Source organism: Vitis riparia, chromosome 13 (genome assembly GCF_004353265.1).
Source record: "Vitis riparia cultivar Riparia Gloire de Montpellier isolate 1030 chromosome 13, EGFV_Vit.rip_1.0, whole genome shotgun sequence".
Lineage (NCBI taxonomy): Eukaryota > Viridiplantae > Streptophyta > Magnoliopsida > Vitales > Vitaceae > Vitis > Vitis riparia.
In genome coordinates this window covers 5085834-5106943 of record NC_048443.1, presented here as the reverse complement: position 1 = coordinate 5106943, position 21110 = coordinate 5085834, and the positions used below count along the sequence as shown (strand labels likewise).

Genomic DNA, 21110 nt, shown 5'->3' with positions numbered 1-21110 from the left:
TTTTGGGAATGACCCAGCTTTTTGGTTGGTTGGTTGGTTTATCAATGCTGGAGCACTTCTGTATCCCAACCGCTGCCATAGCGCGTGTAATACACTCTCGTTTAAAACGTAAAAATTAAAAATAAATAAATAAAAGATAGAAATAAATCAAGCAAAATTTGAGATTTTTTTTTTCATCAGGAAAATTGATTCGATTATTAATTTTCAATTAATTAAAAATTTCGAATATTTTATCTTCAAATAAATTTTAGCTAATTTAAAACATTTTGTTAAAAAAATTTAAATCATATTAAATTTACTTCTAAAGAGTTGAAAGTTCCTTTCAATTTCAATGAGAATTTTATTTAGATAATTTTGTTAAAAAATATTAATTGTTTAAAAAAAGATCATTTCGACTTTTTCCTTTGATTTCACACTTATTAGCTAATGTTTTGAAAGAGTTTTTGATAAAAAAAAAATAGAAAAAAAATAGAAAAAAAATTTGAAAATTTATGAGTTCTCTTCCACCCATTAATCCATGAAGGCAAAATAAAAGTGATTCTTCCCCGTTTTTTGAAATGTTAGAACATATTTGAAAGTCTATATCTTATAAAATTGATTTTTAGATTACGATGGTATGTAGCAAAATAATTTAATGACTTAATTTAAATTATTAAATAAATTAAATATATTAATTAAAATAACCTAATATCATAACTAAATTTTTTAAAAAATAACTTTAAATATTAAGTTAAAATAATTAACTTATTCTTATTTAAATATAATATTATATTAAAAAACAATTCAAAATTTATATAAATTAAGTCGTTAACTTATTATTAAGCTGATTTATTAAATACTTGCCTAAAGTGAATAAACAAGACTTTTCAAACTTTGTCTCATGGGCTCAAGGGGGTCGTTGCGGGTGAGACACCCACCAAACCGACCAACCTCAACGTGCAATACATTACATGGAAGAGACAAAGCTCCAAGAAGTTGAGATAAAGCTGTCCACGTTTTATGTGGAAAATCATGATTTTGTGAATTGGTTGAGTTGGGTTTCAACACTCTTATTTAAGGGGTTGTAATTAAGGTAGTAAGTCCTTCAATAAATAGGAATTAACTTAAAGGGGTAAACTTGTATTTAGGTGTCAATTAATGTACCTTTTAATTTCAATTCATAAAGAAAGAAGCTTTAAAAAAGATAATTAATTTAGAATTTTGAAACCCTTTCCATGAATCATGCTTGGTTGCAGTTTTATTTTATTTTATTTTTTAAAATTTTTTAATTTTTAAAAATTTTGGTTGAATATTGTAGAATGATAAAGAAGTAAAGAAAGTAAAATATATTTTTTTTTACAATTTTTTTTTTCAAAAACAAGGAAAAGAAGGATACAAGGTGGATGCATGGGAATTTATCTCTATATATAGTTTATGCATTTTTTTTTCAATAGGATAACTTGTATATTTTATCATTGAAATTAATTTCAACCAAAGCGATCGAAATCATTAGGCACAATCCAATGTGATGTTGCTTAGGAATCGTATTAAATGTTACAAAAATGTATTAGTACTACAAGAAAATAGGTTTTTAGCAATAAAATATTTTGTCACTAAAAATTTGAATTTTGCCTACAAAAGCATTTTTTTTTATGAAAAGTATTTCATGTCTTATTTGTCGCCTTACACTCACATTGAAAGTATCCAATGAAAAGTCCAATTTCATCTACTAAAGTTTTCCGTGATAAAATATAAATTTAATTTGTAAAGGGTTTCTCCAAAGAAATATTGCATCAAGAAAGGGACAAATTTTCATCATTGAAAAAGAAAAAAAAAATGTCCCAAAACATTATTAATGATTAAAAGTGACAAATTCATTTTGTTGCCAAATTTTTAATAAAAAATAATTGCCTATAAAAAATATCATCAATGAATTATAAATTTATTGTAGATGATATGAGAACATTTAATATCAAAATATGTTTCATTGGAAAATATCTTTATTTATATGGTTACATATAAATAAAACTGGATTTTAAATAATTCTTAATGGCCGTAATTTTTCTTGAAAATTAAATTTATTAAGTCTTGAACTTATGAAAATAATTTAATTTTAAAAAATTTAAGGAGATAAATCTTATGAATTGACAATAATTTTAAGAAGAATTTATAGCTTTTTGAATATTTGAAAGATAAAAATTTTCAATTATTAGAAAAGTTAGAAGTACTTAAAACAAAGGAGAAAAGTTTACTTTTGGAAAAATTATTCCAAGGATTTTAAAATATTTATTTTAAAATTATTTTATAAGAATATTTGTTGATAAAGTTTTTCTTATTGGATAAAGTGTTTTCCATGTTTTTTCAATTTTTTTTTTCAATTTCCTTGTTACACCAATCCTCAATTGGAACAATTAAATATTTTTTAACAAATTTCAAGATGAATAATTTATTATTAAGGGAATTACTAAAAGTTGTATTTTTAGTAATTTTTAATGACATAAATTATTATGAAAATAATATTCCATATTTAAGGATATTTATTAAATTGAAAAGGTGTAGGAATAATGAAAATAAGTATTAGGAGGAATTTTAAATACGAGAGCTAAAGTTCCATCTTAAATTTATTCTTTAACATTTAAAATATTTTCTTTAAGTTTATTTTTGAGAATCCTTAAGAATTAATTTTTTTTTTAATTGGATAAGATGCTCTTAATTTTTCAAAAGTTTCATAAATTGGAAGTTCTTATTACACAAGAGATTCCAATTTGGGCAATAAGTATTTAGCAAATTTTTATTAGAGATAATTTATCATTAAAGGACAATGCCAAGAAGGTTTAATGAAACTTAGTAATTTGATAAAAATAGATTTCTTTGAAGATATTTCCAAGATAAAATATTTATTAAAATTAAAATGTGTGAAAGAAGGAGAATTTTATGAAAATAGATTTTAAAATCTAAGAGTAAAGATTTTATCTAATTAGCTTTTGGATAAAATACTCTCATATAAATTTTAAGATTTTCAAAATTTTGTTATTCTAGGCTTCCAATTAGGAAATAAATATTTTTTTAGAAATGTTCATAGAAGATGATTTATTCATTAAAGGTAATTATTAAGGTTTTGAAAGCTCTTAATTACTTCAAAATATTAAGTGGGAATGGACCCTTGGCAAGCTCATAGCTTCCAAGATCGAACTCATCTTGATTTGGGCTATTATGTACCATCCTAAAGATGGGTTGGTCCAAGAAATCAAAGGATATGAACTTTTATCATCATTTTAAGATTTATCTTGATTTGGGACAATCACCACCCTAACAATAGATTGAGCCAAGGAATCAAGAAATGTGAATTTTCTTAAGAATAAGATTACATATGTTTGTAGTGAAAGTAGTCAATCCTAAAAATGAAACTTGTCCTAAGAGCATTACATTATTGTTAAACTTACCAACTGCCTCGAATGCTCATTGATCAATGCATGAATTTAATTATTTTTATAGGTATCATCTCTTTCTATTCCTATCACCTCTATTTTCTCAAGCGGACCTCATCAAGTGAACTAGAAAAATAATTTAGATATAGTAACTAATAACATAAAAGCTAAAATAGGTAACATATAGAGCTAACCAATCCTTATGAACAAACCTAGTAAGAAGAAAAAGTGTTATATATATCAAAGATGATATAAGATGGATCCGAATACCAAGTGTCTCATACTTGGGTGTTTGGATAATGTGTTGTAACAACAACATATGTTTATTGTCATGGTCTATAATATTCTTTTTAGTTTGCAAGGAATATTTGGTGATAAGGGTAGATCATTTAGATAAATTGCCTTAGGATTATTATGAACACGAGGTTTGTGTGATTTTACAGACCTTATTGAATTCCTTTAGGATGACTAAGGGGATTCTTAAGGATTAAAAGAATGTTCATATGGAAGTCAAAGGTTCTTCAAATTCTTCTACCATGAATAAGAAGAACCATACTAGATAAGAAAAGTTTAAGATAAGGAATGGAAAAACAAGCTCTAGATAGTTATTCTTTTGTGACCTTTTTTGGACATTGGAAAAAGAATGTTTGGATTACCTAATGAAAATGGAAAGTGCACATCATATTGTCGTTGTTAAATGTATAGTGGTAGATACATTCTAGGCCCAATATTTGCAATTCTTTACAGGTTTTCAAAAAGTGAGAAGGTTACATGATAGGAATGTAGTTACCTTAACCTTGGTTGCAAGATTAACTGTGTAGGCTAGTGGGAGATACTACTTCTTTCATGTATTACTCTACTACCACTCTTTCCTAATAATAGGAATAGTCTAATCTCACTAAAAGGATCCAAAAACTAGATGTCTAGGACATTCAACATTTTTATTCTAGAAGAACTTTTAGTCTATGAATCTTGTGTAGAAGGTAAAATGATCAAGAAAGTCCTTTAGTACTAAAGAACATAGAGCTAAGGAATATTTGGAATTAGTATATAATGAAATGTGTGTGACTTTTAGTGTTCATGCATGGGGAGGGTATGAGTACTTCATCACTTTTATTGATGATTACTCTAGGTTTAGTTATATGTACCTAATATGTAGATAATTCAATGCCTCAAATAAATTCATTTAATTTAAGACAAAATTGGATAATCTATTGGGTAAACATATTAAGACACTTTAATTAGATCGAAGTAGTGAGCTTATATCTAGTAAGTTTGATCATTTTCTTAGCAAGTATGTGATATATATCTTAGTTGAATGCACTCGAAATGTCATTGCAAAATAGAGGAAAGAAGAAATGTTATTTTTATTAATGAAAAAGGCAAATACTTCCAACTTTGAAGGTCATGGGGTACGAATATAGAATATTCTAATGATTCTTCATTTTTTAATCTTATCCTTTTCCATGGTGTTTTTACTAGATCTTTTTAATGGGTTCCTTCTAGAGTTTATAGATAATGATATCATAAAGCTCTAGGATAGTGTGATTTTATTTCATCATTTCCCAAGCTTTTATAAAAAAGTAAAGTGTTTGTGACATTGAATTTTGGGGGGTTGTATTTATTATTTTAACATGTGGTATTGTAGAAAGCATTTAGTTGTAGACTAGAGGTCATTAGAATCTCAACATTTTTTCCTTGCATTTTTTTTTTCAAACATATTATTAGATAAACTTTATTCCATTCTTTTTCTAGTTTTTCCCATTGTAAATGAAAAAAATCTTATTCTTGAATTGTTATGTTTTACGCTCTACAAACCACTATAAAAAGGAGGAGGGAGGGGGGATTGAGCAGTTATTCTTGCTCATATGATAATGTGTTGGATTGAACATCCATGACTACGATTAATATTATAAAATAAAAATGGTATGCTACTTATTAGTTGTTGTATGTATATATAATTTAAAAGTTTTATGTTCTTCCTATCTCTATTTACATGTTGCAAAGGAAACTAGTTTGCTAAAAAAAATAAAAAAAATCATTACACTAAAGGAGGTTATACCGAAAATCATGAAGATTGCATCAATGAAATCGTTAGGAGGTTGAATTAGGTTTTTCTATATTATGATTTATCTTTGTAGTCATTACACTATTGTTTATTCATGTGTTGAAGGAAAATTATAATTTTGTTATTGAAATATTTTGATTTAATTAACAAATTTTCTTCAATAACTATCATTGACTCATTCTGATTTTCTTATATTCAAACCCATTAAATCAAAGGAAAATACTAAAGTACCATAGTGGTACCTATCAAACAAAAAATTTACATCATTAAATATGATTAATGGTGAGATCTAGACTATTAAATAAATGTATGAACGAATAAAATTAAGGTATAATGATACAAATAAATGAGACTAGAATGTAAATAATAAGATCAGAAAAGATATATTTAACACTACTTGATCGATGATGTCTTTTTGATAGGTATAAAAAAAGTACAATTCGATATACTGAGACCCCATTCAAATGTTACCATTTTTTCTTAGGATGGAAGGACAATGTTTTGTTCATCACATGATATTAGCCTGGCCCTTACGGCAAATTCTCTTTCATACGTTCAAAAACCATAACAGCCATTCATTTCATTAGAAATTCTCCAGCACAGTTTTCTTCCATGGACTTGACTTATTGATATAGAAAGTTGACCGCGACCAATCTTATGGACACCAATTTTATGAATAAAATGTAAGCTTAATCTTGTCATTATGTCATCATGCTTGCGAGCTCATTGGTTTACCCATAATCATTCCATAGATCATATTTGTGTTTGATGTATGTATGTTAGAAGATTTAACTTAGTCTTCATGGAGCTTGAAAGTCATTTTTTATTTTTTTTTAATATTTCTAAGTTTTTTATTTGAAAGTTAGAAATTGAGAAAAAAAAAAAAAGTATTTTTTTTAAGTACCATTTGATATATAATTTTTTTCAGAAATCATTTTTTCTTTAGCAAAATATTATCAATAAAATAAAAAAATAAAAAAAACCTACTTGGGTTATATCTAAATATTAAGAGTGATTGAATGCTGAAAATCCAAGAATCCTATGCTCCAGCTTCAACAGGAAAAAGTAGTTATCTAACACATTAGGGAGGAAGAGGTCTCATCTGAGCGAGGCTGATGGAAACTGGTCATCGAAGCAGTCAACACGGTTGTCATTTAGTGAGGTTTTACCAAAATGAGAAGCCCATGAAATTTTCCTGCTCCTGGGGTCCTCACCATTGAAAACTACACAATCCATGGAAACCATATTCAAAATTTCTACGACCATTAGTTAGCACAACATAAACCATTTCTTCTGGATCTGTTCTACGATTTGGGACTGATTTCTGCAAAGTAACTAACCATGGCTTTTGTTGGAGAGGCTTTTCTATCTGCTTCCATTCAGAAGCTGGTCGACATGTTGGCCTGCCCCGACCTCCGGAAGTTCGCCCGCGAAGAACAAGTCCACGCCGAGCTCAAGAAGTGGGAGGGAATACTGCTGAAAATCCATGCAGTACTTCATGATGCTGAGGAGAAGCAGATGACTAATCGGTTCGTGCAGATATGGTTAGCCGAGCTCAGAGACTTGGCCTATGATGTTGAGGACATCTTGGACGACTTCGCCACCGAAGCTTTACGGCGCAAGCTGATCACAGATGATCCTCAGCCAAGTACTAGTACGGTACGCAGCCTCATCTCCTCCTTGTCTTCTCGTTTCAATCCAAATGCTTTGGTGTATAATCTCAATATGGGGTCTAAGATAGAGGAGATCACTGCAAGATTACATGAGATTTCTACCCAAAAGGGTGACCTGGATTTGAGAGAGAATGTTGAAGGGAAGTCCCACAGGAAGAGAAAAAGAGTCCCTGAAACAGCTTCTCTGGTGGTTGAGTCTCGTGTTTATGGCAGGGAAACTGATAAAGAGGCGATACTTGAAGTGTTGCTGAGGGATGAATTGATTCATGATAATGAAGTCTGCGTGATTCCTATAGTCGGCATGGGAGGTGTCGGCAAAACTACACTTGCCCAGCTTGCCTACAACGACGACAGAGTGAAGAATCACTTTGATCTGAGGGCTTGGGTTTGTGTTTCTGATGATTTTGATGTTTTGAGGATAACAAAAACGCTTTTACAGTCAATTGCTTCTTATACCCGTGAGATCAATGATCTAAACTTGCTTCAAGTCAAGATGAAAGAGAAATTGTCTGGAAAGAAGTTTCTGCTTGTTCTAGATGATGTCTGGAACGAGAACTATCACAAATGGGATAGCTTGTGCACCCCCTTGCGAGCTGGGGCACCTGGAAGTAAGGTTATCATCACTACTCGCAACATGGGTGTCGCGACACTTACCAGAACGGTTTCGCCTTACCTCCTGCAGGAGCTGTCAAATGATGATTGTCGAGCTGTGTTCGCGCAGCATGCATTGGGAGCAAGGAACTTTGAAGCTCATCCGCACTTGAAAATAATTGGAGAGGAAATGGTGAACAGGTGCAGGGGCTTGCCTTTGGTGGCAAAGGCCCTGGGAGGCATCTTGCGAAATGAACTAAACCATGAGGCATGGGACGATATATTGAAGAGTAAGATATGGGATCTACCAGAAGAGAAAAGTGGTGTTCTTCCAGCTCTCAAATTGAGCTATCATCACCTGCCATCTCATCTGAAGCAGTGTTTTGCTTATTGCGCTATTTTCCCCAAGGGATATGAATTCAAAAAGGATGAATTAATCCTTTTATGGATGGGAGAAGGATTTCTGCAGCAAACAAAAGGGAAGAAGCGAATGGAGGACTTAGGTTCCAAATACTTCTCTGAGTTGTTATCAAGGTCGTTCTTTCAACAATCAAGTAACATAATGCCACGATTCATGATGCATGATCTCATCCATGATTTGGCTCAATCTATTGCCGGAAACGTATGTTTGAATTTGGAGGATAAGTTGGAGAATAATGAGAATATTTTTCAAAAGGCTCGCCATTTGTCATTCATTCGTCAGGCCAACGAGATCTTCAAAAAATTTGAAGTTGTCGATAAAGGGAAGTATCTTCGAACTTTTCTAGCTTTACCCATCAGTGTATCATTTATGAAAAGTTTGTCATTCATAACTACGAAGGTGACACATGACCTCTTAATGGAAATGAAATGCTTACGGGTACTATCTTTAAGTGGCTATAAGATGAGTGAGCTGCCGAGTTCAATTGATAATTTGAGTCACCTAAGATATCTCAATCTATGTCGCTCTTCAATTAAAAGGTTACCTAATTCAGTAGGTCATCTGTATAATTTACAAACCTTAATATTACGAGATTGTTGGAGTCTCACTGAGATGCCTGTGGGGATGGGAAATTTAATCAACCTTCGACATCTTGATATTGCTGGGACAAGTCAATTAGAAGAGATGCCCCCACGAATGGGCAGCCTGACAAATTTGCAAACATTGTCTAAGTTTATTGTGGGGAAAGGTAATGGGTCGAGCATACAAGAATTGAAGCACTTGTTGGATCTTCAAGGAGAACTTTCCATTCAAGGATTGCATAATGTGAGAAATACTCGAGATGCAATGGATGCTTGTTTAAAGAATAAGTGCCACATTGAAGAACTAACAATGGGATGGAGTGGTGATTTTGATGATTCACGAAATGAATTGAATGAAATGCTTGTGCTCGAGTTGCTGCAACCTCAAAGAAATCTGAAAAAGCTCACAGTTGAGTTCTATGGAGGACCAAAAGTCCCAAGCTGGATAGGGAATCCTTCATTCTCAAAAATGGAGTCCCTGACCCTTAAAAATTGTGGAAAATGCACATCGCTACCATGTCTTGGACGACTATCTCTACTCAAAGCCTTGCGCATTCAAGGAATGTGTAAAGTTAAAACCATAGGTGATGAATTTTTTGGGGAGGTGTCTCTTTTCCAGCCTTTTCCATGCTTGGAGTCTCTAAGGTTTGAGGATATGCCAGAATGGGAAGACTGGTGTTTTTCTGATATGGTTGAGGAATGTGAAGGATTATTTTCTTGCCTTCGAGAGCTTAGAATAAGGGAATGTCCCAAACTGACTGGAAGCTTGCCCAATTGCCTACCTTCTCTGGCAGAGCTCGAAATTTTTGAATGCCCAAAGTTGAAGGCTGCACTTCCAAGACTTGCATATGTTTGTAGCTTAAACGTTGTAGAATGTAATGAGGTTGTGTTGAGAAACGGGGTTGATCTGAGCTCCCTCACTACACTAAACATTCAGAGAATTTCCAGATTAACTTGTCTAAGGGAAGGATTTACCCAGTTGTTAGCAGCCCTTCAAAAACTGGTGATAAGAGGATGTGGGGAGATGACATCTTTGTGGGAGAACAGATTTGGATTAGAATGCCTTCGGGGTCTTGAAAGTATAGATATCTGGCAGTGCCATGGACTTGTATCCTTGGAGGAGCAAAGACTGCCGTGCAATCTCAAACATTTGAAAATAGAAAACTGTGCTAACCTGCAGAGGCTGCCTAATGGTCTGCAACGTCTCACATGTCTTGAAGAGTTGTCATTACAGAGTTGCCCCAAACTGGAGTCATTTCCAGAGATGGGCTTGCCACCGATGCTGAGAAGTCTCGTGCTGCAGAAATGCAACACTCTGAAGTTACTGCCTCATAATTACAACTCAGGTTTCCTTGAATATTTGGAGATTGAACACTGCCCATGCCTCATTAGCTTTCCAGAAGGTGAGCTGCCTGCCTCACTTAAGCAACTGAAGATCAAGGATTGTGCAAATCTACAGACTCTGCCAGAGGGAATGATGCACCACAATTCTATGGTTAGCAACAACTCTTGTTGTCTTGAAGTCTTGGAGATCAGAAAATGTTCATCCCTTCCATCCCTTCCAACAGGCGAGCTACCCTCCACCCTTAAGCGGCTTGAGATATGGGACTGCAGGCAATTTCAACCAATTTCAGAGAAGATGCTGCACAGCAATACTGCACTTGAACATTTGTCCATTTCCAATTATCCAAACATGAAAATCCTTCCAGGATTCCTCCACAGTCTCACGTATCTCTATATATATGGTTGTCAAGGTCTTGTGTCCTTTCCAGAAAGGGGCTTGCCCACTCCCAATCTCAGAGACCTTTATATTAATAACTGTGAGAACCTGAAGTCCCTTCCTCATCAAATGCAGAACCTTTTATCTCTTCAAGAACTGAATATTAAAAATTGTCAGGGCTTGGAGTCATTTCCAGAATGCGGTTTGGCCCCCAACCTTACCTCGCTCTCAATCAGAGATTGTGTGAATCTGAAGGTGCCATTATCTGAATGGGGCCTCCACAGGCTCACTTCTCTTTCATCACTGTACATTTCCGGTGTATGTCCAAGTCTGGCATCTCTTTCAGATGATGACTGTCTTCTTCCTTCAACTCTGAGCAAACTTTTTATCAGTAAGCTGGATTCCCTGGCCTGTCTGGCTCTCAAAAACCTCTCTTCCCTTGAAAGGATATCCATCTACAGATGCCCTAAGCTCCGGTCCATTGGGCTGCCTGAAACGCTATCAAGACTTGAAATAAGGGATTGCTAACAACATCCCAAGATGAATTCTGCGCCCTGTATAAAAAACGGGAAAAAAACTCACTCAGGTATGCCTATTTGCAACTCAATCCCAGTTTCATATTGTCCTGTTAATCTGATTTTCCATGTGTTTATTGAAGGCTTGGATGGGCGGTGGCTTTTGACAGCATCACCGGCTTATGGCTAAAACTGAGTGTAAAATCTCTTGCCCTGCTTAAGCTGTTTTGTTCTTATTTGTTTCAGATCAAGGAAGCCGTTCAATGACTCATTTGTCGTTTGCATTGTGTTTTTCCCTCCTTCAACAAGGTATGCCTACTGCCTATTCACAGTGTGCATCTCCCATGTTCATTGGCAAAATTCTGAGTTCATTTCGAAATAAAGAGTGGAAATTTCTCTCTACATACAGGAAGGAAAGAAATAAAGAAGAAAAGAAACATATGAAATCCAAAATTTCCGAACATTAAGCAGCAAATTCACATGGTGATGGTATGTTTTTTACCTCAATGTTAGATAATTATCTATTTTGTTTTTCCTTTTGACAATTCCCGATATGGGTTCCCCAATTTTGTAAGTGGATGGTTCCTTTTTGGAATTTCTTATTTCAGGTAGGAAGAAAAGAATGATGAAGGTGGTCAGTGCTTATCAGGACTTGTTTTTCTGGTTTCTGCTATTGTACACAAGCATGAATATGTATGCTATTCTCAGTTACATATCATATACTTCTATTGATTTATTTATTTTCCAACTTCAAGTAAAGGTTGGTGTAGTGTAGTGTTTATGACTTGTTCTATTATACTCCTCAAGCTGTTGTTGCAGACGGGCCAGTTGCCTTCTCTTCTGCTTTCACACAGCAATTTGATTAGGCCCAAATGCCATAACCACCCCTTAATTAACACTTACTCCAAGGCTTAACGATTTGAAGGCTCATGATGGGACTTGACTATCCCACAACACACCTATCCTAAGGCTCTTTTTACCTATAGTATGTCTTAACAATCACAACGGAGACTGACCATCCCATAACACACCTGTCTTGAGGACTTTGGGCTTGCCTTACACACCTATCCCGGGATCATTTTTTTTAGGTATCATTTTCTCAATGAGTCATAGACTCGTAATATCACATACCTAACAACTCTTCCCTTAACATTCCATTTCTATACCTTAACCCCATGACCTAGTTCCAATTCCACTTTTTGTATGTTTGGAAAAAACTTTGATATAACTTGTTGTGTTGGAAAAAGGTTTGACATTGATTTAATTAACTATTTTTATATCCATGGATGAGAGAAAATAATTTTACTGTACCATAAAAAATATTATAAATGATAAAAAAATCTCATATTTCTCTACTCCTTATATCTACACATTGAATCATGAGTTATTATTCGACTTGGGGTTTCTCACTAGATCTTTCTCATATTTTTATCTATCATATATAGTTTTCATAAACTCATTTTCATCGTGTAAATTTTTTGCTTTAAAATATAGAAAATTTATAAAGATATTTTAGTGACTTTTCTTATTGTATAAAAAAGTCTAATATTATAATATCATATCAACATAGCAAATATTGTATATAAAATTCAATACAATATATATATATATTTTAATTAATTAAGAATTTGAGATAGATGACAACTAATAAGGAATATATACTAACTAGTTGAATCCCATTAAATTTCATGTACTTCTTTGTGTGATTTTATTAAAGCCAAGAAAAATGGAACATGGAAGAAAATTGTAGAAGAAATTTTGGTTAAAGGTGGAATCAATTATTCTCTAATAAGAATGTAATATATGAAACATATACTTCATTATCTGTAATAAATATGGTCTTTCCTACGTATTTATTGGATCTTGAAAGGTGGAAATTATGAAGTGGTCGAATAGTCTAGTGCATGAGGGGGACCATGGCTTATGAGGGGACCATGGTACACAAGAGGACCATGGCTTAGGAGGAGACCATGACATGCGGAGAAGTTGTGGTATGAAGTGAAAATATGGTTAAGAAAAGTAACCAAGTGGAGTATAATAACTGGTTGCCTTGATTATGGTATAGTAAAGCAATCGAGTGCATCAATAGAAATATGTGCAAACAATCTGTGTGATAAAATATGTGTTACGAAGAGATAAAAGATAAAAGATTAACTCGATGAAATTTAATATAAGCTAGAAAGTGTCTCAAATTACCATTTTGCATATTCATTTGGTAAAAGAAATATGGTTTTATTATTTGGTATTTTCTAAAAAAACTTAGGATATATTTTTTAAAATTAATTAATTTATTAAAACCAATCAAATATGTAAAAAGCTGCCATTTTCCCTATCTTCTTATGGTCTTCTCTAATGGGCATTAGTTCACATTTCACTTCTCGAATATGAACTCAGAAGAGCAGCCCATGTGCGGCATTTTCAACATACCAACCCTGTCGACCAACCGAGAATAAGTCCAAGGACATCCACTAAAGGTGTCACATTTTGTATTTTTGTGACTGGAACAGTCACTTTCCATCGTTCAGACCGTCTGGACCGTCACTTCCACGGAATTCATTGCCGTATTTCCAAATACTTTTCTTCTGAAGAGTTGCAGACTTCCTCTAATCATTTTTTAGCTACAAACTTTTCTTCTGAAGAATATCTAATATCTTAAAGATCTGTTGCAGAGAGTTCCCTTAATTAATCCCTTGTTACCTACAAGAAAAGAAAAAAAAAAAACATGGCTGGTTTTATTGGAGAAGCCGTTTTGTCTGGGTTCATTCAGAAGTTGGTCAACATGGTCGCCTCGCCGGAGGTCTGGAAGTACGCACGTGAAGAGCACGTGGATTCTGACCTGAACAAGTGGAACAAAACATTGATGAAGATCTACGCAGTGCTCCATGACGCGGAGGAGAAGCAGATGACAAACCCCCTGGTGAAGATGTGGCTACACGACCTCAGAGACTTGGCTTATGATGTGGAGGACATCTTGGACGACTTCGCCACCCAAGCTTTGCGACGCAACTTGATCGTGGCTCAACCCCAACCGCCCACTGGTACCGTTCGGAGCATTTTATCTTCTGTGTCTACTAGTCTCACTTTGAGTGCTGCTTGGTCCAATTTAAGTATGGGTTCCAAGATAGAGGAGATCACTGCCAGATTACAAGATATTTCAGCCCAAAAAAAGCAACTGGATTTAAGAGATATTTCTGCAGGTTGGTCTGGTAGAAAGAGACTACGGAGACTGCCATCCACTTCTTTGGTGATTGAATCTCGTATTTATGGCAGGGAAACAGATAAAGCTGCCATACTTGCCATGCTGCTCAAGGATGATCCAAGTGATGATGAAGTCTGCGTGATCCCCATCGTCGGCATGGGAGGTATAGGCAAAACTACTCTTGCTCAACTTGCGTTTAATGACGATAAAGTGAAGGATCATTTTGATTTGCGAGCTTGGGTCTGTGTTTCCGATGATTTTGATGTTTTGAGGGTGACCAAAACTATTCTGCAATCACTTTCTCCACATACACGTTATGCCAACAATCTTAATTTGCTTCAGATTGAGCTCAGGGAGAAACTTTACCGGAAGAAATTTCTTCTTATCTTGGACGACGTTTGGAATGAGAATTTTGATGAATGGGATATTTTGTGCATGCCGATGAGAGCCGGAGCGTCAGGTAGTAAGCTTATTGTCACAACCCGTAATAAAGGGGTTGTATCTGTTACCGGAACTTGTTCAGCTTATCCCCTTCAGGAGTTATCATATGATGATTGTCTATCTTTATTCACCCGACAAGCATTAGGGGCAAGAAACTTTGATGCTTATCCACACCTGAAAGAAGTTGGAGAGGAGATAGTCAGAAGGTGCAAAGGCTTGCCTTTGGCAGCAAAGGCGCTTGGTAGCATGTTGCGCAATCAACTAAATCGCAGAGCATGGGAAGATATATTAACAAGCAAGATATGGGATCTCCCGGAGGAGAAAAGTCATATTCTTCCGGCTCTCAAGCTAAGCTACCATCATCTTCCTTCTCATTTGAAGCGGTGTTTTGCTTATTGCTCGATATTTCCAAAAGACTATGAATTCGACAAAGATGAATTAATCCTATTATGGATGGCAGAAGGTTTTCTGCAACAAACAAAGGGAGAGAACCAGCCTGAGAAGTTAGGTTGTGAGTACTTTGATGATTTATTCTCAAGGTCATTTTTTCAACAGTCAACTCAAAATTCATCCCAATTTTTTATGCATGATCTTATTAACGATTTAGCACAATCTATTGCCGGATACATATGCTTTAATTTGGATGATGAGTTAGAGAATAATAAGCAATCCACGGCTGTTTCAGAGAAGGCTCGTCATTTGGCATTCAATCGTCAACGTTATGAGATGATGAGAAAATTCGAAGCGTTTCATAAGGCTAAGTGTCTGCGGACGTTAGTTGCTTTGCCACTGGCTACATTTTCTACATATTTCATTTCAAGTAAGGTGCTAGATGACCTTTTAAAAGAAATGAAATGTTTGCGGGTATTGTCATTAAGTGGTTATTTCATAAGTGAGATGTTACCAAATTCCATAGGCGGTTTGAAACATCTGCGCTATTTGAATTTATCTGATTCTTTGATGAATAGGTTACCCGATTCAGTGGGTCATCTTGATAATTTGCAAACACTGATATTACGCAATTGCTATAGACTTGTTGAGTTGCCTATGGGAATTGGAGGCCTCATCAACCTTCGACATGTTGATATTTCTGGTGCAGTTCAACTACAGGAGATGCCCCCTCAAATGGGAAACTTAATCAATTTGCAAACATTATCCGACTTTATTGTGGGCAAAGGTAGCAGGTCGGGTATCAAAGAATTAAAGAATTTGTTGGCTCTGCAAGGAAAGCTTTCCATTTCAGGGTTGCATAATGTGGTAGATATTCAAGATGCAAGGAGTGTTAATTTACAGAAGAAGCAGAACATCAAAGAGTTAACACTGAAATGGAGCAGTGATTTTGGTGAATCAAGAAATAAAATGAATGAGACGCTTGTTTTAGAGTGGCTACAACCTCATAGAAATCTGGAAAAGCTCACCATTGCATTCTATGGTGGACTAAACTTTCCAAGTTGGATAAAGAATCCCTCATTCCCTTTAATGACACACTTGGTTCTCAAGAATTGCAAGATATGCACATCGTTACCGGCTCTCGGCCAATTATCCTTACTCAAAAACTTGCATATCGAAGGGATGAGTGAAGTTAGAACCATAGATGAGGAGTTTTATGGTGGGATTGTCAAGTCTTTTCCATCCTTGGAGTTTCTGAAGTTTGAAAATATGCCAACATGGAAAGATTGGTTTTTTCCAGATGCAGATGAACAAGTGGGACCATTTCCATTCCTTCGAGAACTTACAATAAGGAGATGCTCAAAGCTAGGTATACAGTTGCCTGATTGCCTACCTTCTCTGGTTAAACTTGATATCTTTGGGTGTCCAAATTTGAAAGTTCCCTTTTCAGGATTTGCATCTCTTGCTGAATTAAGTTTAGAAGAATGTGAAGGGGTGGTGTTCAGAAGTGGGGTTGGTAGTTGTCTTGAAACATTAGCTATTGGACGGTGTCACTGGCTTGTAACGTTGGAGGAGCAAATGCTACCTTGCAAACTTAAAATTTTGAAAATACAAGACTGTGCTAACCTGGAGGAGCTGCCAAACGGATTGCAAAGTCTCATATCTCTCCAAGAGTTGAAATTAGAGAGGTGCCCCAAACTGGTTTCATTTCCAGAGGCCGCTTTGTCACCCTTGCTCAGATCTCTGGTGCTGCAGAACTGCCCATCTCTCATATGCTTTCCAAATGGCGAGCTGCCCACCACGCTCAAGCATATGAGGGTTGAAGATTGTGAAAATTTGGAGTCTCTACCAGAGGGAATGATGCACCACAAGTCCTCTTCCACTGTAAGCAAAAACACTTGTTGCCTTGAAAAATTGTGGATAAAGAATTGTTCCTCTCTCAAGTTCTTTCCAACGGGAGAGTTACCCTCCACCCTTGAGCTCCTTTGTATTTGGGGATGCGCAAACTTGGAGTCAATATCAGAGAAAATGTCACCCAATGGCACAGCTCTTGAATATTTAGACATAAGGGGCTATCCAAATCTTAAAATCCTACCAGAATGCCTTACAAGCCTCAAGGAGCTCCACATAGAAGATTGTGGAGGTCTGGAGTGTTTTCCAAAAAGAGGGTTGTCCACCCCCAACCTCATGCACCTTCGTATTTGGAGATATGTGAATCTCAGGTCCCTTCCACAGCAAATGAAAAACCTCACATCTGTTCACACTCTCAGCATATGGGGTTGTCCAGGAGTGGAATCCTTTCCAGAAGGGGGTTTGCCCCCCAATCTAACATCACTTTACGTTGGATTGTGTCAGAATCTGAAAACACCCATATCTGAATGGGGACTCCTTACCCTCACCTCTCTTTCTGAATTGTCCATTTGTGGAGTGTTTCCCAATATGGCTTCTTTTTCGGATGAAGAGTGTCTGCTTCCTCCATCTCTGACCTATCTTTTCATCAGTGAACTGGAATCTTTAACCTCCCTGGCTCTCCAAAATCTGGTGTCTCTTACTGAACTAGGTATTGATTGTTGCTGCAAGCTCAGTTCCTTGGAGTTGCCTGCAACACTTGGAAGACTTGAAATCACTGGTTGTCCTATTATAAAAGAAAGCTGCTTAAAGGAGAAGGGAGGATACTGGCCCAACTTCTCCCACATCCCCTGCATTCAAATAGATGGCTCATACATCCATTGAAAGATAGCAGACTCAGATTGAAATACATTTTTCTCTTGTCAAGAAGGATAGATCCATTCATCTTTATGCTTACTTTAGTCAATCAGGTACAACCCACTTCTGCTTTTCTAGCCTTTGTTTACTTTCCAATATTTAAACCAATTGTCTTGGATTTAGTCCAAATTTTTTACACAAATAAAAGTTCTGCAGAGAAGATGAAAGTAAGTAAACCTATAATTCAGATGATGAAACCTATGATAGCATTTAAGTGTAGTATTACTTTTCGAAATGGTTCTTACTCTGTAAATATTTACTTTGTCATTTTATTTTGTCCTTGAAACTATTTCAAGAGATCCAATCATTCTGAAATTTTATGTAATTATTTCTCTTCATAATGCTGGTGAAGTTGTAACCAATTTCTGTTCTTGCCTTGTAGATTCAGAGGGATAATGCTTGGTAGAGATGTGGCAGGAAGCACAGGGTGAAGATGACAGAAGATCTTTGACAGAAGTTACTCACTGGGGTGGGTTCTTCTCTCACTTATTGTCTCTTCAACTGTGTCCTTTTTATTTTTATAATTGTTGGTAGACTTGTATAGTGATTTGAAAAATGCTTTGCAATGATCATTTATAAATATTTACATTGTCATGTCACTAAGTCTTTGATGGTATTTCAAGAAATTGTTCATTGTTGCTCACTTCAAATTTCTATCCAAACATCACTCATTCAACCACAGAGTGCCATTATGAACTGAAGCTATGTATAAACTATCTTGAACAAGCTCATTTTGATTGATAATGTTAGTGTAGTTCTTGCTAATTCTTTTCCTGCTAATGTGACTGCCAATTTTCATTCTAAATTCATGGGGTTCTGGCTTGACAAGGATGTTGCAGAGGTAAACAGGTATGTCTCCCTTAGAGTTCTGGTTTCCCTAGTGTAGAGATGAAAGCAAACTAATAGGTATGTCTCCCTGTTCAGAATATGTGGCTTCCCATTTCAATGGCCCCATATTGGTTTGGCCTTCAGAAAATAAATGAAATTTCTTCTCAACATGTAGGATGAAAAAAAGATGGTGAATTTCTATGACTGGTGCAATTGATTTTTAATTTCTCACAAGATTTTTCATTGATGTTTCATTTAGAGGTGGACATCGACTGTAGTTATGGCTTGGCATTCTCTCTGTGCTTTTCATGCTGCTGTTAATCCTCTGTTTCACACAAACAGTCATTTTTCTAGATGAAGTAACGTTGGCATTCTGTTGTTTTTGCAGTGTGATTAACCCTTAATTTTACACATATACAGTTCCATCCACAGATCCATGAATTGTACTGCAGGTTTATTTGTGCAAGGTTATACTACTTTTGTTTTGAGTTCAATCCAGTCTTAAGAAGATTGGAGAGGGCATCAAACAAACCTTCTGGCTGACTCTGGATGTATACTATAGTTTCTTAAGAAAGGTGCCTACATATTTATTGATCACCTAATCTCTGGTCCTTGGGCTGCCTGCAATACTTAGAAGGCTAGCACAGGCTGTCCTATTCTAAAAGAAATGTGCTTATAAGAGAACTACATTGCCCACATCCCCATTATTGATATAGATATTAGATATACCCATTTACTGTCCCAGCCCTATTCTCTCCTTGCTTTCAATCAGGCACGGGTTTTCATATATCATAAATATTAGCAATTTTCTTTGAACTCTACTTTCCCTACTCAAAATAACAAAAGCAGAGACCGCTCTTCCTTATTTTAAACTGGGTATGTCTGCTCATTCATAATTTAAATTGGGTATGTTTTTGCCATGATGTAGGTTTTGACAAAGGAAAGGGCTGCCTGCAACACTCCCAATGCTTGAAATCAGGAAATTTCATATTCGAAAAACTGATGGTAAGAGGATGTGGGGAGATTGGAGAGCAGGTTTGGATTAGAATGCCTCAGTGGTCTTGAAAGTCTGGAGATCTGGTAGTGGCATGGACTTGTACCCTTTGGACTTTGGAGCAGCAGGGCTGCTTGGCAATCTTAAATATTTGAAATTGGAAGACTGGGCTAACCAGAAGAAGCAGAAGACTGCAGTTTAGCCTCCAACCTTACATCACTTTATATGGGAGATCATGTGAATCTGAAGCTGCCATTACCTGAGTAGGACCTCTACAGGCTCACTTCTCTTTCATCATTTGTACATTTCTGGTGTATGTCCAGCTCTGGCTTCTCTATCAGATGATGACTATCTTTTTCCCACAACTGAGCAATTTTTTTATTCGTAAACTGGATTCCATCGCATCTGTGGCTTTCAAAAACCTGCGTTCTCTTGAAACTATATCCATCTATAGGTGTCCTAAGCTCTGGTCCAAAGGGTTGACTGAAAAACTTTCGAGGCATGACCTCAATACTACATGATTATCTGCTTTCTTCAAGACCATTTTGAGTAAGCATGATAAGTTAGTGCTTCATTTTTTTCTTTTAATTTCTTCTTTCAGGTAAGAAGAGAAGAATGATGAAGTAATTCAATGCCAACATTGAAGTATCAAGCATGAATATGTTACTTTTCAGTTATATATTGATTTTTATTTTTTTTTCTTATTTCAAGTAAATTTTCTTTCTGCACCAAATCCTAAGGCAATACAATCTTGAGCTTACTTTTTAAGATTGATATTTGACTTGCTCTTTGAACCATAATTTGCCAAAGAGTGTTGTGATAACGATAAATCTTGAGTCATCTTAGGTGTAACAGAATCCTTAGGCCAAACACAATCGAATTAATCCTTAAGCCATTATTTCTTGAAGGGGGTGTTTGGTACGTCAAAATAAGGAATCGAAATGAATATTTTGTTTCTATTCCTATTTCTTAGTGGATAAAAATGAATTTGATGATTCTATTTTTAGCATTTGGACAAATTTAGGAATGCAAGATTGGAATGATTATTTGTTTCAATTCCAATGTTTGATAATAATAGGAATAGAAATGAAAAAGAAATAAATTTACAATAATATCATTACATATAATTTAAAATAATTTTATTTTATTTTTAAAAAATAAATTTTTAGAGTTTTTTTGTTGTTAAATAATAAGACTAAAATATATATATATATATATATATATATATATATATATATATATATATATATATATATATACTCAATAAATAAAAAATTAACCATAAAAAAATTATATAACCCTAATGTACAAATATTCAGTTATTATTTTTATTAAAAATTTGAATAATTTGATATGCTTAAGTAGTTATAAAATTATATTTTACCAAAAAAAGAGAAAAAAATATATTTATTATAATATTTAAATGAACATCCAAAACCCTAGAAATTAGAAATTGAAATTTCTTTTTTAAATGTTGTGAAAGATTTGATTGATTCAGTTTGAGAGAATCATTTGT

The 21110-nt window shown here is 34.8% G+C and overlaps 2 protein-coding genes and 1 long non-coding RNA gene across 5 annotated transcripts; all 3 read left to right on the top strand.

The window, feature by feature from the left end:
• The first annotated feature begins 6789 nt into the window (after positions 1 to 6789).
• On the top strand, positions 6790 to 10406 carry LOC117928205 (putative disease resistance RPP13-like protein 1). The gene is made up of 2 exons (XM_034848127.1): positions 6790 to 10236; positions 10356 to 10406. Exons 1-2 carry the CDS (start codon positions 6817 to 6819, stop codon positions 10404 to 10406), a joined length of 3471 nt encoding a protein of 1156 aa, XP_034704018.1. The 5' UTR covers positions 6790 to 6816.
• Positions 10407 to 10683: 277 nt separating this feature from the next.
• LOC117927454 lies at positions 10684 to 11678 on the top strand. 2 transcript variants are annotated; one of them, XR_004653340.1, is made up of 4 exons: positions 10684 to 11047; positions 11223 to 11285; positions 11386 to 11465; positions 11585 to 11678. It is a non-coding gene; the product is annotated as an uncharacterized LOC117927454 (long non-coding RNA). The 2 variants fall into 2 exon arrangements; XR_004653341.1 differs by having other exon boundaries at positions 11120 to 11285.
• A 1873-nt stretch (positions 11679 to 13551) lies between these two features.
• On the top strand, positions 13552 to 20391 carry LOC117927718 (putative disease resistance RPP13-like protein 1). 2 transcript variants are annotated; one of them, XM_034847374.1, is made up of 3 exons: positions 13552 to 16890; positions 18155 to 18241; positions 19529 to 20391. In XM_034847374.1, exons 1-2 carry the CDS (start codon positions 13699 to 13701, stop codon positions 18176 to 18178), a joined length of 3216 nt encoding a protein of 1071 aa, XP_034703265.1. In that variant the 5' UTR covers positions 13552 to 13698; the 3' UTR covers positions 18179 to 18241; positions 19529 to 20391. The 2 variants fall into 2 exon arrangements, 1 of the variants encoding a protein (XP_034703265.1); XR_004653402.1 differs by lacking the exons at positions 13552 to 16890; positions 19529 to 20391 and adding an exon at positions 16904 to 17825 and having other exon boundaries at positions 18155 to 18244.
• Positions 20392 to 21110: the final 719 nt, after the last annotated feature.

What these genes read in the sequence shown, in the direction of transcription:
- LOC117928205 (XM_034848127.1), top strand. Translation starts at nt 6,817, where the DNA reads ATGGCTTTTGTTGGAGAGGCTTTTCTATCTGCTTCCATTCAGAAGCTG. An exon ending in TGATGCACCACAATTCTATG is followed by an intron (nt 10,237 to 10,355) that starts GTTAGCAACAAC and finishes ATGGGACTGCAG; the next exon opens with GCAATTTCAACCAATTTCAG.
- LOC117927718 (XM_034847374.1), top strand. Translation starts at nt 13,699, where the DNA reads ATGGCTGGTTTTATTGGAGAAGCCGTTTTGTCTGGGTTCATTCAGAAG. An exon ending in ACCACAAGTCCTCTTCCACT is followed by an intron (nt 16,891 to 18,154) that starts GTAAGCAAAAAC and finishes CTTGCCTTGTAG; the next exon opens with ATTCAGAGGGATAATGCTTG.